The sequence below is a fragment of the Antedon bifida genome, chromosome 6 (genome assembly GCF_963402885.1).
Source record: "Antedon bifida chromosome 6, ecAntBifi1.1, whole genome shotgun sequence".
Taxonomy (NCBI): domain Eukaryota; kingdom Metazoa; phylum Echinodermata; class Crinoidea; order Comatulida; family Antedonidae; genus Antedon; species Antedon bifida.
The window spans coordinates 26,533,117-26,547,389 of record NC_136231.1 but is presented as its reverse complement, the minus strand read 5'-3'; the positions used below and the strand labels follow the sequence as shown (position 1 = coordinate 26,547,389).

At 32.0% G+C, this 14,273-nt stretch overlaps 1 protein-coding gene across 1 annotated transcript; it reads left to right on the top strand.

Annotated features, from left to right (window-relative positions):
- The first annotated feature begins 5,369 nt into the window (after positions 1–5,369).
- Positions 5,370–14,174, top strand: LOC144845965 (intraflagellar transport protein 74 homolog). The gene is made up of 20 exons (XM_078703496.1): positions 5,370–5,480; positions 5,941–6,052; positions 6,387–6,444; positions 6,601–6,678; positions 7,038–7,185; positions 7,319–7,379; positions 7,635–7,694; positions 8,071–8,132; positions 8,503–8,581; positions 8,869–8,991; positions 9,350–9,534; positions 10,267–10,346; positions 10,601–10,654; positions 10,851–10,891; positions 11,293–11,349; positions 11,463–11,583; positions 11,993–12,156; positions 12,639–12,693; positions 13,004–13,135; positions 13,362–14,174. Coding segments are annotated over exons 1-20 (1,791 nt in total). The 5' UTR covers positions 5,370–5,478; the 3' UTR covers positions 13,481–14,174.
- Positions 14,175–14,273: the final 99 nt, after the last annotated feature.

Genomic DNA, 14,273 nt, shown 5'->3' with positions numbered 1-14,273 from the left:
CCTATTTGCTTCGCAAATGGGTTTTGAATCAGTGAAATGTAAACATGTTAAAGATAATGTACCAACAAAATATTTTTTAACAAAAAGCATTTGGAATTATGTTCAAGTTATTCTTTTAAATTTAATACTTTGTGTATCTAATCCTAAACATATTCTTATTATTCAGAATTAAAGAGTTTTATTTATAAATCTTATTGTCAATATAATTAGTACTACTATAATACAATTTTCTGTTCCATGATACTGATACTGATGTTATTTTATTGCCCATAGTAAGTATAAAATGGAAATACGTTTGAAACTGGCATGAAATAAAAAAAGATATACTATACAAATTCAGAAGATTACAACAAAATACACAAAAATACATTAAAAATACATACAGATTAAAATTATGATTTCATAATTTAAATGAATGGGTCTTTAATATTTTGTGGTAGCCAGACATAATCATGTTTTCACATTTATTTCACAGTACTACTACTATCTCATCACTGGTTTCATATAATACAATTATTACATTGAAATAGGCCTACTGTACACTCAATGCAAAAGATAGCATTCTCCCACCATGCTTTAATAAAACACAATTAAAGTTTACAATGATTAAATAACACATTAAATTATTTAATATGACTCACCAATTGCTGTCATTGTTGTATTTTTGCTAAAGTATTTTAAATGCAAGTTTTATGTTGTGGTGCGGTTTAGACAATTTATGATACCACTTGTTGCACACCGGTATTGCTTTACTCAAGAGACACTTAAAACGAGCTAAAAACTTAACAACTTTGAACTTGCACTTGAGTAGTTTGTGTGTACCATCCCCATAGCAACTAGTTCTGTCTGGATCAAAGGTGGCTTTATTGACGATAAAATAAATGTTGGGTGTAGGCTGACAATCAATGGGTTTATAACAACATCAGAATGTGCTACTGATAGGTGCTGGATATTAAACTATGATGTAATCTGTCTGTCGTTTATTAACTCATTCAATTTGTGTGAGTGTGAATTTATCTGTCGTTATGAAAGTGATCTATCAATCAGTTTTCCTATCGGGCTAATTATATCTTGTTTAAGTATGGTTATCCCATATCACCGGGTAGAGATAAATATGACATTAAATAAAAAATAATACGATATTCCTATAATAAGCATATGTGACGTTGTCATTATAAAGTTGAGTGACCACTTAAATTAGGGGGTTTACACCCTCTGCCATGCGCGCCTCTACAAATCTACATCATTCACGTAGTATTAACGTAAATCTACATCATTCGCGTAGTAAGATCGTAAATCTACATCATTCACGTAGTATGAACGTAAATCTACATCATTCACGTAGTATGAACGTAAATCTACAGCATTAACGTAGTATGAACGTACATCTACAGTATGAACGTAAATCTACATCATTCACGAACGTAAATCAAGTTGCTTGGATGGTAAGTACGGTAATAAAAAACCATCCTTCCAATAATACAAAAAAGGGGGATTTTTATTTTAAGTACGGTATTGCAGTATTTAGATTGTGCAGTTTAATTGATGGAAGTGGGAGGGTTAAACAAACTTTTAAACAAAGTAGCATCCAGTTTGATAATTAATTGGTTGTTGAAAACGAGCCGTTGTCTTGGAGACCATACTTTGTAATATTGTAGTCATTATTTGTATTGATTTATCGTGTTTGTTCTGACAAGAAAATTAAATCTAAGAACACAAAACGTGTAATTTAAATGCTCCAATTTAATCATTGATTTGTTTAGCACTTCAATATTTGTCGTGTTCTTAACAAACCTGCCGAAACAATGATCGATGGTTTTACTGTGTTTGAATTAAAGAGCAAAATACTGTAGTAGAATAATAAATCACTCTGTAACATTCGTAAGAAAAACGTAGGTAAATGGAATGTTTTTAATTGACCAAGTTTGCTATAATGTTTCCGTATAGTTGGTTCTATTTTGTAATCTTTTACTGGAACGTAACCATTCATAACGTAGGCATACGTACACAATAACATCATCTGGAATTCACGTTCACTGTTAATATGAATTTTATAGAAAGGTCAATGAACTTAACATCTTAGAAGAGAGGTGCCAGCAATGTATTAAAGATGGATTGTCTCCCTGAAATCTTAATGTTTGTGTTGAATATGTCATTTTAATGTCACATAATAGTTTGGTTTTTTTTTACCAAAAATTGGATCTAAACAAAAAATTATTTATCTGAAAAACTGTAGGCCTAATTTAAAGCAAACAATATTCAAATTGACTGAAAGTCAATGGGGTTTTGATTGAATGTAACCGTTGATTCTGTTTTGATTTATATATATTTTTTTCGTCGGAAGTGATTAGGACCATGGAGTAAGCCTATCCATGTTAGGACTAACCAACTTCCTGGACTAACTTTATAAAAAATACGAAATGGCATATTCATTCATTCAATCTTTTATTTCGGAAACTCTGGTCCATAGAAAGTCCATATTCTTTTTCATTAATTAATCTTCATTTTGCATGTTTTTGGGGACAATACATTAAGTAGGCGTACTGTATTATGATATTTGTAGGACCAAAATATAAAATAGTTGTTGTGTATGTATATCCGTATACTTTAAATTGTAGATAAGAATTTCTAAAAATTAGATTTTTTTGGGTGGATTTTTTTTATTATTTTGTTTTTTTCTTTTTACGTTTATTTCGCAGCTGTGCAATTTCCGTCAGAAGATCATAAATTGCTTAGTATTATTAAAGTTAATCTTTCCTCCATTATCACTGCAATCATAAGTCAGGATAATCATTAACTATTCATAAAGAGGATAAATAGTGAGGTTATATTTTGCTGCTTTTTTATTTCATTATTTTTCTACATCGTTACGGGTGTTTGAATTACCTTGAAAAATAGTAAATACTGTAATAGAATAACAAATCACTCTATACACTCGTAAGGAAAACGTAGGTAAATGGAATGTTTTTAATAATTTGTTACTTTGGTTTCTGTCATTGAAAGATAGAAAGATCCCAGGGAGAGCCCATTTTAAACTATGTATGCCTCTGCACCCTCTACACTCCTCTACCCGGCCTTTCAAACAGCTTGGATCGCCACTGTCTGTCAGATATACCAATCACTGATGGTACCTTATTTTTCTATATCGTATTGTCACGCGTTTACTTTGTTTTTTTGTCAATGGAGGATCCCAGTGAGAATCCATTTTACCCTGTTAGGCCCTGCCCACCCCTCCTTTACCCCTCCTTTCAAACGGCTTAGATCGCCACTGTCGGTCACACCAATCGCTGGTCATGGTACCTTATTTTTAACATGTTTTTCAAACTCGTGTATTAACATTCACCCTCCTCAAAGAATATTTCACAAATATTATTTTTAATTATTTGAATGAATTGCTTTACATGCGTAGAATTGATTACAAATATAATTAAACACGTGAGTTTGATTTGACACTTGTTGTTCAACAACGTCGATATTTGGAGTTGAGTGCAGATAATAATGTTTTGGATACTAAGAAACCTACCACCCACATTGTACAGTATTGAAATGCTCATACATCAATCAATAAAGCTCAGTCTATACACTATCAAACTAATTTGACAAAAAAAGTGTTATGTGCCCAAATATTGTAGTGATATGAACAAATATGGTAGTGATATGACATAATCATGTCCAAATGGGCACATCACATTACATAAAGTTTGATAGTGTAGACAGAGCTTAACACTCAATTTAATTAGGAACTTAGTTTATATTTGAATCCTCTAAAAATTCAACGAAACCAATATGGATGAAGATGATTTTAACAAAGTTACATTAATGATTTGTTGTTATTAAAAAGATTCTTATCAAGTAAATCTAATTTAAATATCCCTTTTCTTTATTCCGGTCTTTGGAGTTGTTACTTTAATTCAGTAGATCATTTTGTTTTCACATGTAAACATAATGTGTTGGTAAAGGGTACGTGACGTATGTATAGGCCTACATCATGCTAAGTTCAGGAAAGGTTAGGCCTACTTGACTGTTTATTTATATAGTTGAATATATTATATTTTATGGTAACGTAACATATTATATTATACTATGGGCTGATACTGTACACTGTTTGCTATTGAATTTGAAGTGGATACACGACCCTTTTTACCATGGACCTTAATAATTAAATGTTGTAACCGTAGGCCTAATTACTTAGTGCCATATGAAGTAAATGGACGCAAAGCAATTGTTTTTTGTTACTAAATAAAAATATATAATATGGCTGTACTTGGTATCGTAAAGCACACGACCACGTCACTGTAACAGGAACTCTTAAGTACCCCACTTAGTTCGTCTTTAATCTCATTTGTCTACTCAACAATACACACATCATCAAGTCGTGTCGAAATTTATATAACGAAATACGAAAACACAAATTGTACTTCATAATTCATATCTTACCTGTGCTTCTTGGTGATGTTATTTCTTTAAAATGTGTATACGAATTGTGTTATCGTCCTGTCTAAGTAACCAAGCTTCGTAACTGTTCAGCACACATGACTACACATAACTTCTTAATGTTTAGGGTGTCCAACCACGTACGGGGATTTCGCTTTGTGATTGGCCCGTCCGTTGCTATGGGAAGCTTTTCACGTGTCTGATATTGGACAATAAGACTTATTCCTTTATTGATTCTAGTGACTACTGTGTTATTGAAGTAAGTGCTTTAACGTTTTAGTCAGTGATTAAATACATTGTGTATTTATAGAGACTTACTGTGTACGTCACAGTTTTGAGGGTCAAGGCATGTCACAAAACATCTCGACAACTTCATGAAAAAGTAAGATGAAAAAATCAAACTCTGAAATGCCTCTTGTAGTTTTTAAATAAAGTTATTCAGTTTTGGCAACAAATAAAATAACAAACATAGGCCTAATGATTTTATTTTAAAAAAAACATAAACAAAAATAAAATTACCATAGGCCTATCCATTATTTCTATGGATTCCATTTTTTGTTTTTACATTTTTGGAATTGAAGAAAAATAGATATATCCACTGAATTAATGCAAATACATTTTAAATTTAAATGTGATTTTATTTTATACAGAGGCGGACTAAACTTAAAATAAACTTTTATTAACGCATTTCCAAGAGCCTATAGTGTTTTTAAATTATTATTGAGAGGATTTCAATAACAGCTTTCAGCTATCCGATGATGATTTTGATAATTAAAAGGTATCTGATTAAAGGTCCCACAACATAAAACATTCTGTCATAATAATATACCACCATTTTTTAATATTAATAATAAATGTATATACAGTACGTATATTGAAATTAATTATCTGTTTTAGAATCAGCGCCCTCTATCAAACGTTTGCGAGAGGAAATTCCTGAGTTGCTTTGCCAACGGGTTATACTTCGCCGCAGATTAAAATATTTGTATCATTAATTATTAAGGTGTAGGACCTAGATTATTGTATGCAATTGTATTGATTAAAATGTAAGTTTGTTTCTATTTAAGAAATGATAATATAGTTAATACAAGCCTTAATACAAGACTACTTTGCTTGCTAGAAGCTAGGCCTAACTAAGTCTGACTCTGCACACTCACTGGCTGAAATGGGCCCTCCCTGCCTGCCTGCTGGTGGTCTCCTCTTGATGAGAGGTGCCAGCTTGCCTAGACTTAACTATGTTATTGGGGGATGGATGTGAATAGAATGACTAGATTAGAGCATAGAGGAGAATGCTGAAGTATAGAGCATAAGTCTTTTAAGTAAATTGTAAATAAAAGTAAAACGGCACTCCACTAGCCTAAAATGCTTGTTTGTTACTCTAGTAGGCCTTTAAGCCTACTGTATAATCTATGCCTAGCAGGCCTCTAGCTAGGCTAAGCCTATAGGCCTAATATTTATTAATAATGTTTAATAATCAAAATTTTATTTTAATTTGGTTTTTTTCAGGAGTCGTCCAATGAGTAGTTCAGGTCGTCGACCAACAACAGGAATGAGACCAGCATCAGGAATGAAACAAGCGCCACCAGCAACAGGAATGAGAGTTCCTACAGGTGCAATGGTAAACAGCCTGCCATACATACATTTTTATTATTTACAAAATATGTTTAAAATCTGTACATTTGCAGCTTATTTTTGCAGTTTTAATTCTGCACTACTTTCATCATAAACTTTAAAATAAATATATAAAAGTTACTTATTAAATTACTGTTTTACAATATTGTAATTTATCTTTCCAGTCTCAATTACTGAATAAAATTGTATAATGTTGATCCTGCTGTGAGAGTTGTTATGTTATAAACTCAATGTAGTAGTATAACAATAGCACAGCATCAATATCAAGAAACAGTGCTATGCTAATATTCTAGATGACTTGTTTTTTTTTTATTTCATAGCAAGTACCAGGAACCGGGAGACCAGGAACCAGAGGGGGTGCATTACCAACTGGAGGGGGTAAGTTTGATTGAATCAACTTAAAGAAAGATAGAATAGAAAGAAAGATACATGGCATCAATTTGCATGTGGCTAAATTGTTTGGTAATTCTGAATAATGTGCAATTTTCTACTTTTATTAAGAATTATAAGATTGTTTTTTTTATTTATTGTTAGTGCTAGATTCCAGGATAAATGTTGTTGATCGGCCTACAACACAGCAAGGTCTAGGAGGAATGAGGACAGCTAAGAAAGGTAACTTCTGCTCTATTGTCTCACATCTTTAAATGATATTTCTTATTTGTATGTAATATTCTTGTTTTTACTCAGCCTTGTCTTTGGAAATGTGTCTGGTGTATAATAAAATAATAATAATAACGATAACGATGACAACAATGATATAACAATAATCATAATCGTAATCGAAATATTAACAAGATTTCATACAATAACAATAGGTGATCATTTTATTCTAAATGATCAACTAATAATCAGACATTTATATTGTGCCAATTTGAAATTTGCTAAATAAAATGAATCACAAGTTGCTGAATAAAAACAAATACAAAAAATGATTATGTTTTAAAATCTTTTAAATTCCTGCATACTAACAGGTCCACAGCGTGTAGTTATGGACTCGTCGTACTACCTTGGACTGCTACGCACCAAGATGAGTGAGTTAGCCACTGAAAACGCACGACTGCAAAAAGAAATAGACACAGTTAATGACGAGAATGATAGCTTTTTATCATATGAGAAACGGTAATAATTTCAAACTATTTGCATAAACTTCTATGTGGTTATTTGCTGTACATTGTTTTGTCACTGATTTTTAAATCTAAAAATTATTATTAATTATATATATAAAATATAGAAAATGTTTTTGTTTTCACAGAGCGGAGTTAAAAGCCAATGAGATTAAGCAACTGCAGGGACAACTGGGAGATTACAATATGGTGTGTAAACAATTGTATTGTAATACCTTGAAATACTTTTTATATAAATATTTAATATAAGTTCATTTATTATAAATTAGGGAATCTAATATTGTATGTTACTTGCCCTAAAAAGCACACATATGTTTGAGGTAGTCATTAAGGCATTGGGGTTGAAGACAGTTTGAGATGTTGATATAGAATTAAAAAGGGGTTTTTATTTGAGTGAGACATCATATGATGACATCATAAACAATCATTTTATTGTTTTCTTAGCTACTTGATAAAGTAAACACAGACACTGAGATGGATGATGTTATTGATGATTATAATGAGGTAAGTGGTTAATTTTGGGAGAACCATCATTTAACACAAAATACTGTTGATTGTTAATCGTAATATCAGTAAAGAGAATAACGTAAATCATAAATCAGTTATTAGTCATTCTGGTCCTATTTTTACTTTAAATTATTTTGTCAAGCCTAATACTTTACATATACTATAATCAGTGACGTAACGCAGGGGACAAAAGCCCCTGGTTTAGCACTTCTAAGGGGCCCTCCAATGCTAGACAATTGCACTGAGGCTCCTCATGCTCTGGCCCTCTTATGCTTTGGGGCCCCTGGGTTTAACCAGTGAGCGCTCATAGCTGTTATGTCACTGACTATAATAAATATTTGTAGTAATAACCAATAATAATAATTGTTTACAGCTTAAAGAAATGAATGAAGAGGAAGCCAAAAGTATAGATGTAATTTTCTCAGAAAGACAAGAGTAAGTAATTCAACTTTCTTTTATTAACAAGGAGCACAGTTAATAGTTATCATGTTTAATGCTACTACTTGAAATAAAAAGGGAAACAGAAAAGAATTAATAAAGAAATGGAGAGAATATTCTCTATCAAAATTATACTACAATTGATTGGAGGAAAGTTACACAATGTCTATAAAGCTCTGTCTACACTATAAAACTTTATGTGACAAAAAATGTGATGTGCCCATATATGGACATGATGATATTACTACCATCTTTGGGAAAATTAAACCTTTTGTTGTCAAACTAGTTTGATAGTGTAGATAGAGCTTTAGACACAATGGCAAAATAGACTAGTTATTTATGTGACAACTGTTTTATTTGTATTTAGTAAAGAACATCAAATTCAGCAAATTGAGCAAGAGATTCAGCAATGTAGACGAATGGCAGACACACTTATTGAAGACATGGTAAGAAAAAAAAAAGAAAAGTGTGATGTGCCCAAATATGGTAGTGATATGCCCAAATATGGTAGTGATATGCCCAAATATGGTAGTGATATGCCCAAATATGGTAGTGATATGACATCATCATGTCCATATATGTGCACATCACATTTTTTTTGTCACATAAAGTTTGATAGTGTAGACAGAGCTTTATGTTTAAATACTGCTTGTCAGAATAAAGTTAGAATTGTACTTAATGGACAAATGTTAATTTCTGACCAATTAATGTTTATTTTTTTTTAAATTGACAGGACCCTGTAATGAAACAGAAATATGTTCACTTGAAGAAGACAAGTGAAAAGCTGTCTCAGGATTTAGAGGGCAAACAACAAGAGTTGGACATGATCAGCACAAAGAAGGAAAACCTAGAAGATGTATGTATACAGTAGAAATCCTATGGGCCCAGTAAACCTTCGGGACCCAACAGAGTATATAGGTGTCCCCTGAAATGTGGGTGGATATAGTGTTTAAACCTACATTTCTTGTTTGTTTTCATCAGAAAATGTCCCCTTAATTGGAGTGTCCCTCTGAAGAGGGGTTGGATCAAACCAGAGAAGATTGAAATTACTGTACTTCACTCTTCCCTGATTCAAACATAAAACTTTGACTTGTTTTTTCACAGGTAATTGTCCTCTTAATTGGAGTGTCCCATGATTAGGTATCCCAATAGATAGGTTCTACTGTTTGTATTAATAATTAGATTTTGTTATGAATGTTATTGTTTAAATTCAGGAATTGTCTCAGTCACAAGTAAAACAAGAAGCAGTTCGTTTGTACGAACAACTTCATGAATTGGAGACAAAGAAGATGCAGTTGATCCAAGAGGAGCAATCAAAAGGCTCACCAGCAGAAGAACGGGAGAAACTACTAAAACAAGTCAAAGAAGACAACCAAGAGATAGCAAGAATTGAAAAACAGTGAGTATTTTTTGTTTACCATATTTATTTGAATAATAATAATAATAATAACTGGTACTTGATATAGCGCATTATGCTGAAAGCCTCAATGCGCTTTACAAAGACAGAAAAATTACAAATTAAAAAGGTGGGTTTTGAGGAGAGATTTGAAGACACTGGTGGAAGTAGCCTGACGGATTTCAATAGGCAACGCATTCCATAGAGAAACTGATGCCGAAGAAAATGAACGCCCCGCTTTGAATAACCACCCTCCCTTGAATAAACGCCCTTCATAGAACATCATTTTGAATAAATGCCCCTCATCAAAATAATCGCCTGGGGGCCTTTTATTTATTTTTTTATTAATTTGCACCTCTCAATATCATCGCTATACATAATATTTTTAAAGGGAAAATGTAGATATTGTGTTTATGCGTGATCAGCATCACATCCTAATTCAGAACAAAATAGAAACATAATATCTCAACATTCAGTTAATTATAACCATTTTTGGAGGATGGCCAATCTAATAGGTTGTTGGACCAAGGCAATCTAACACGGCTTTGTATGAATTGTATGCATGAACATAGCCGCAGATTAAAGTCTGTTACGATAGCCTATCTTGGAAAGTCGAGCTTAGCGTTCTGTTGTTAGATTGCCTTGGTTGGACAGACTGGACACCAGACAGGCTGACCATTTGTAATGTTTTCTATTAATTACACTCAAATTTAATATTTATATTATATTTTTTAGTACAAAAGAATTTAAAGACCAAGTTATGACCTTGCAAAATGAGCTGCAAGAATTGGATCAGGAGTTAGAAGACCATCAAGGTATATTCACTGAAACAATTTCTTTACAGTCTTATTTAGTCAGTTGTTTTTTAAGAATGATGTTATCATTGGTATGGTATTTATACTATTATACTATACTATATAGATTTATAAAGCACTGTACATTAATCAGAGCTGTATACAAGGACAAATAGAACATCTAGATTATTCCTTAGGAAAAAGAAAACTTTTTAAAAATCATTGTACACTTGGAGATATACGCACATTTGTTGCATTTATTTGTTGCATTACAGGTGAAAAAAATAGCAAGTACAAGGAATTGAAGAAGAGGGAAGAAACCATGTCTGGTATGTATCTTTGTCATCTTTTATTATTTAATTATTACATACTGTATAACACATAATAGCATAACGTTATTGCAAGTACCCTGGTATGTGTCTTTCTGCATCATTTAATAGCATATGTTCTCATTCATTATGGTAACATTGTTTCAATTTTTCAGTCTCGTAATTGAATTAGTTTTTGTTTTGTTTTTTTTTTCAGAATTCTTTAACAGTTTTGAAGAAACTAAAAAGCTAGAGTTGGTAAGTGTTACATTTATTTGTAATGTTTGTATTAGATGGATGAATGTTCATCCTTATTATTTAAAACTTATTAAGTAAATATTATTATTACTTATGTATTATCTACACTATTACACTTTATATATATTATATTACACATATAAATCCAAAGGCAAATTACTGAAAAAATGAAAATGCTGTGGGTATCAGTGGCTGGATCTCAATAGAGATACAAAAAAAAAATAAAATAAAACAGCCAGAAAAATTAGCAGAGCTTTCGGGCAACACTAGCCCTTCATCAGTGCAATTATATATAAATGTGATGTGCCCATATATGGAAACAATGATGTTAGTTTTACAGGGATTATGGACAATGTAGATAGATCTAAAAGCACTGTTTTCACATTTGTTTTTTTCATTAGGAGCGAAATGAGGTTTTACAGAGCAGCATAGTTGCTTTACTTGGACATATCAGCAGGGTTAGTTGCAACATATTATTGTGTTTATCATTCAATCAATAAATCAAATGATTTGTAATTATTCATTAAGTAAATTAATAAGTGTAGATATGTTAATGATGTGTTATTTTTAGAATGTTGGTCGACAAAAGCACATGCCAACTCCTAAGGAATTAGCTCGTATGCAAGATGACCTGAATTTTAAACAGAATGAGATGCACAAATCTGAAGCCACTGCATCATCTCTTGCCGGTGGTGAGTGATCATAGTGATCCCATAGTTTCATTCTCTTTCACAGCCAAAAGCTCTAAGTGTGATGTGCCCAAATATGGTAGTGATATGCAAAAATATGGTAGTCATATGACATCATCATGTCCATATATGTGCACATTACATTTTTTTGTCACAAATTTTGTACACAAATCATGATATTAAAATATCAACCAAAGCCTTAAAACGTGAATCTGATTTTCAAAGAATCCTCGAACAAATTTTCAACTGTAGTTTACTCTTGATGCTATCCAAATAATATCGTTACTAGTTCCACCCACAACCTGTACAGCTCAACCAATTTTATTTGCCATTCTTGATTTTTATATGTTTAATTTAACATACTTATTCCCTCACTTTTGTATGTGTTTGCCAATGTTTTTCTTTCTTTCAGAGAGTACCAGACTGCAAGTGGATCTTGAGAAGGTTGAGCAACTGGAGATGAAGATCAAAGAAGAGATGGAACAACTGAAATTGGCAATTGACGAGATGCAGAGTGAACTGGACGTCTTCAGTGACCTGGAGACGGTCAAGAAGAATGCTGAAGAAAAGAAAAAGGTAAGTGGTCTAAAGCTCTGTCTACACTATCAAACTAGTTTGAAAAAAAAGTGTGATGTGCTCAAATGTGGTAGTGATATGCCCAAATGTGGTAGTGATATGCCCAAATGTGGTAGTGATATGACATCACATTTTTTTGTCACATAAAGTTTGTTATGTCACCAAATAATTTGCACTAAGCTCTGTCTCAACTATCAAACTTTATGTGACAAAAAATGTGATGTGCCCATATATGGACATGATGTCATATCACTACCATCTCTGGGCATATCCCTACCATATTTGGGCACATCACATTTTTTTGTCACATAAAGTTTGATAGTGTCAACAGTGCTTAACCACATTTTTAAGTTTTCTCCTTATAACTATTTTGTTTATTGATGTAGGGACACACAAAAGTCTCAAGATCATATAAGTGTCATGTTGTACTCTGTTGTTTTGGCTGTTTGGATATATATTTCATAATTTCGTATTTTTTACAGAAACTTGGTCAGGAAAAAGTAATTTTGGCAAAAAGAAAGGAAATTTACAAAAAAGGTAAAAATACTAAATATGTTATATACTGTATAGATATTTTCTTCCTTGAATTTTCATTCTGAAAAAAAAGAAAAACATTGGCAGACATATAAAGCCCAAATTCTAAAGCTCTGTCTACATTATCAAACTTTATGTGACAAAAAAATGTGGTGTGCATGGTTATGTCATATCACTAACATATTTGGATATATCACTACCATATTTGGGCATTTTTGTCAAACTAGTTTGATAGTGTAGACAGAGCTTTATAACGGTAAATTGTTAGGTTGAATTTCTCAAAGTTGTTTATAACTGCAAACATTATGTACAGACATGCAGGAGCTGTCCAGCCAATATGAAGCATTGAAAGCACAATTGAACGAGAATGAGACGTTCACACAACTTGGCAACATGGAACGGAAATGGCAACACCACGAACAGAACAACTTTGTCATGAAAGAATGTATCCTTATATTTTAGCTATTAAAAGACCAAATTAAATTTTGATTTGAAACTTTTTATATTGCTAACAGTAACACTGAACTTTATATCACCTTTTTTATGATAATAATATTCAGAGTGTAAAACTATTTAATTTATCTTAGTAACTTTTTAATATCAATAACTTTTTTACGTATTATAGATATACATTCACTATTTTGCTTTTTCTTAACTTTTACTTTGATAAGTCATTGCTAACAAGAGCATGGAGAGCGACTACCAACCAATCGTACGTGATGTACAGCATCAGTTGAATGAGTACAATAAGCTGATACAAGATGGACTTATCAAGGGAGCTAAGAGATAGAAACACAAACAAACCAATGAGAATATATTTTGAAAAGAAGTATCAGAGCATCTGAGTAAAATAGCATAGGAAAACTACAGACAATGATTGGTTTAGGCTAGACGTTGGTACCGCTGTACTAACAATAGTACTAGAATGGTCTGATGAAAGGAGATAGGATGTGATAGTGTCACCACGTCAGATACTTGATGCAATTGTTTAAAACGTTTAGTCTACTGCCTTATAACCCCACATTATTCAATTTTTGAAAGAGTTCACAGTCCTGGCTGTGTACAACATGTACGTAATGTATATAAGATCAGAAGAATGCTGGGTCATGAGGATTTAAAACTCATTACTACCGTATTTTCATTTCAATGCACCTTTAGAAAGTTTGTATTTTAGCTGCTTCAGTCACTGCATTCACCTTGACATGGCTTTCTAAGCCCATATAAAGTATTATGATTCCTTCTCTCCTTCCTCATGCCTACCTACTGTTACATTTCATTGATATGTCTATAAGAATTCAAATCAAAACATTTCAAAATTGCAATAATAATGTCTGTGTAGGATCTGTGCCTACACAGATCTTGTAGTTTGTATAATAATTTATTTATTAAGATTCGATTGAATACAGAAACGAAATTGTATAAATGTTGTTGTGATACATAATTTAATAATGTACATTCATGATTGGTGTGATAATTAAATAGTTGAGAACTAGAATACAGTACTGTATTTAGATTTTTTGTGACTTTTGTTTTGATTCAATTTTATTTCTGACAACTTTCTGGACTATAGAGGGCTCACTTTG

Coding starts and splice junctions, on each gene's coding strand:
- LOC144845965 (XM_078703496.1), top strand. Junction 6,053..6,386: donor GAGTTCCTACAGGTGCAATG/GTAAACAGCCTG, acceptor TTTATTTCATAG/CAAGTACCAGGAACCGGGAG. Junction 13,136..13,361: donor CAACTTTGTCATGAAAGAAT/GTATCCTTATAT, acceptor TACTTTGATAAG/TCATTGCTAACAAGAGCATG.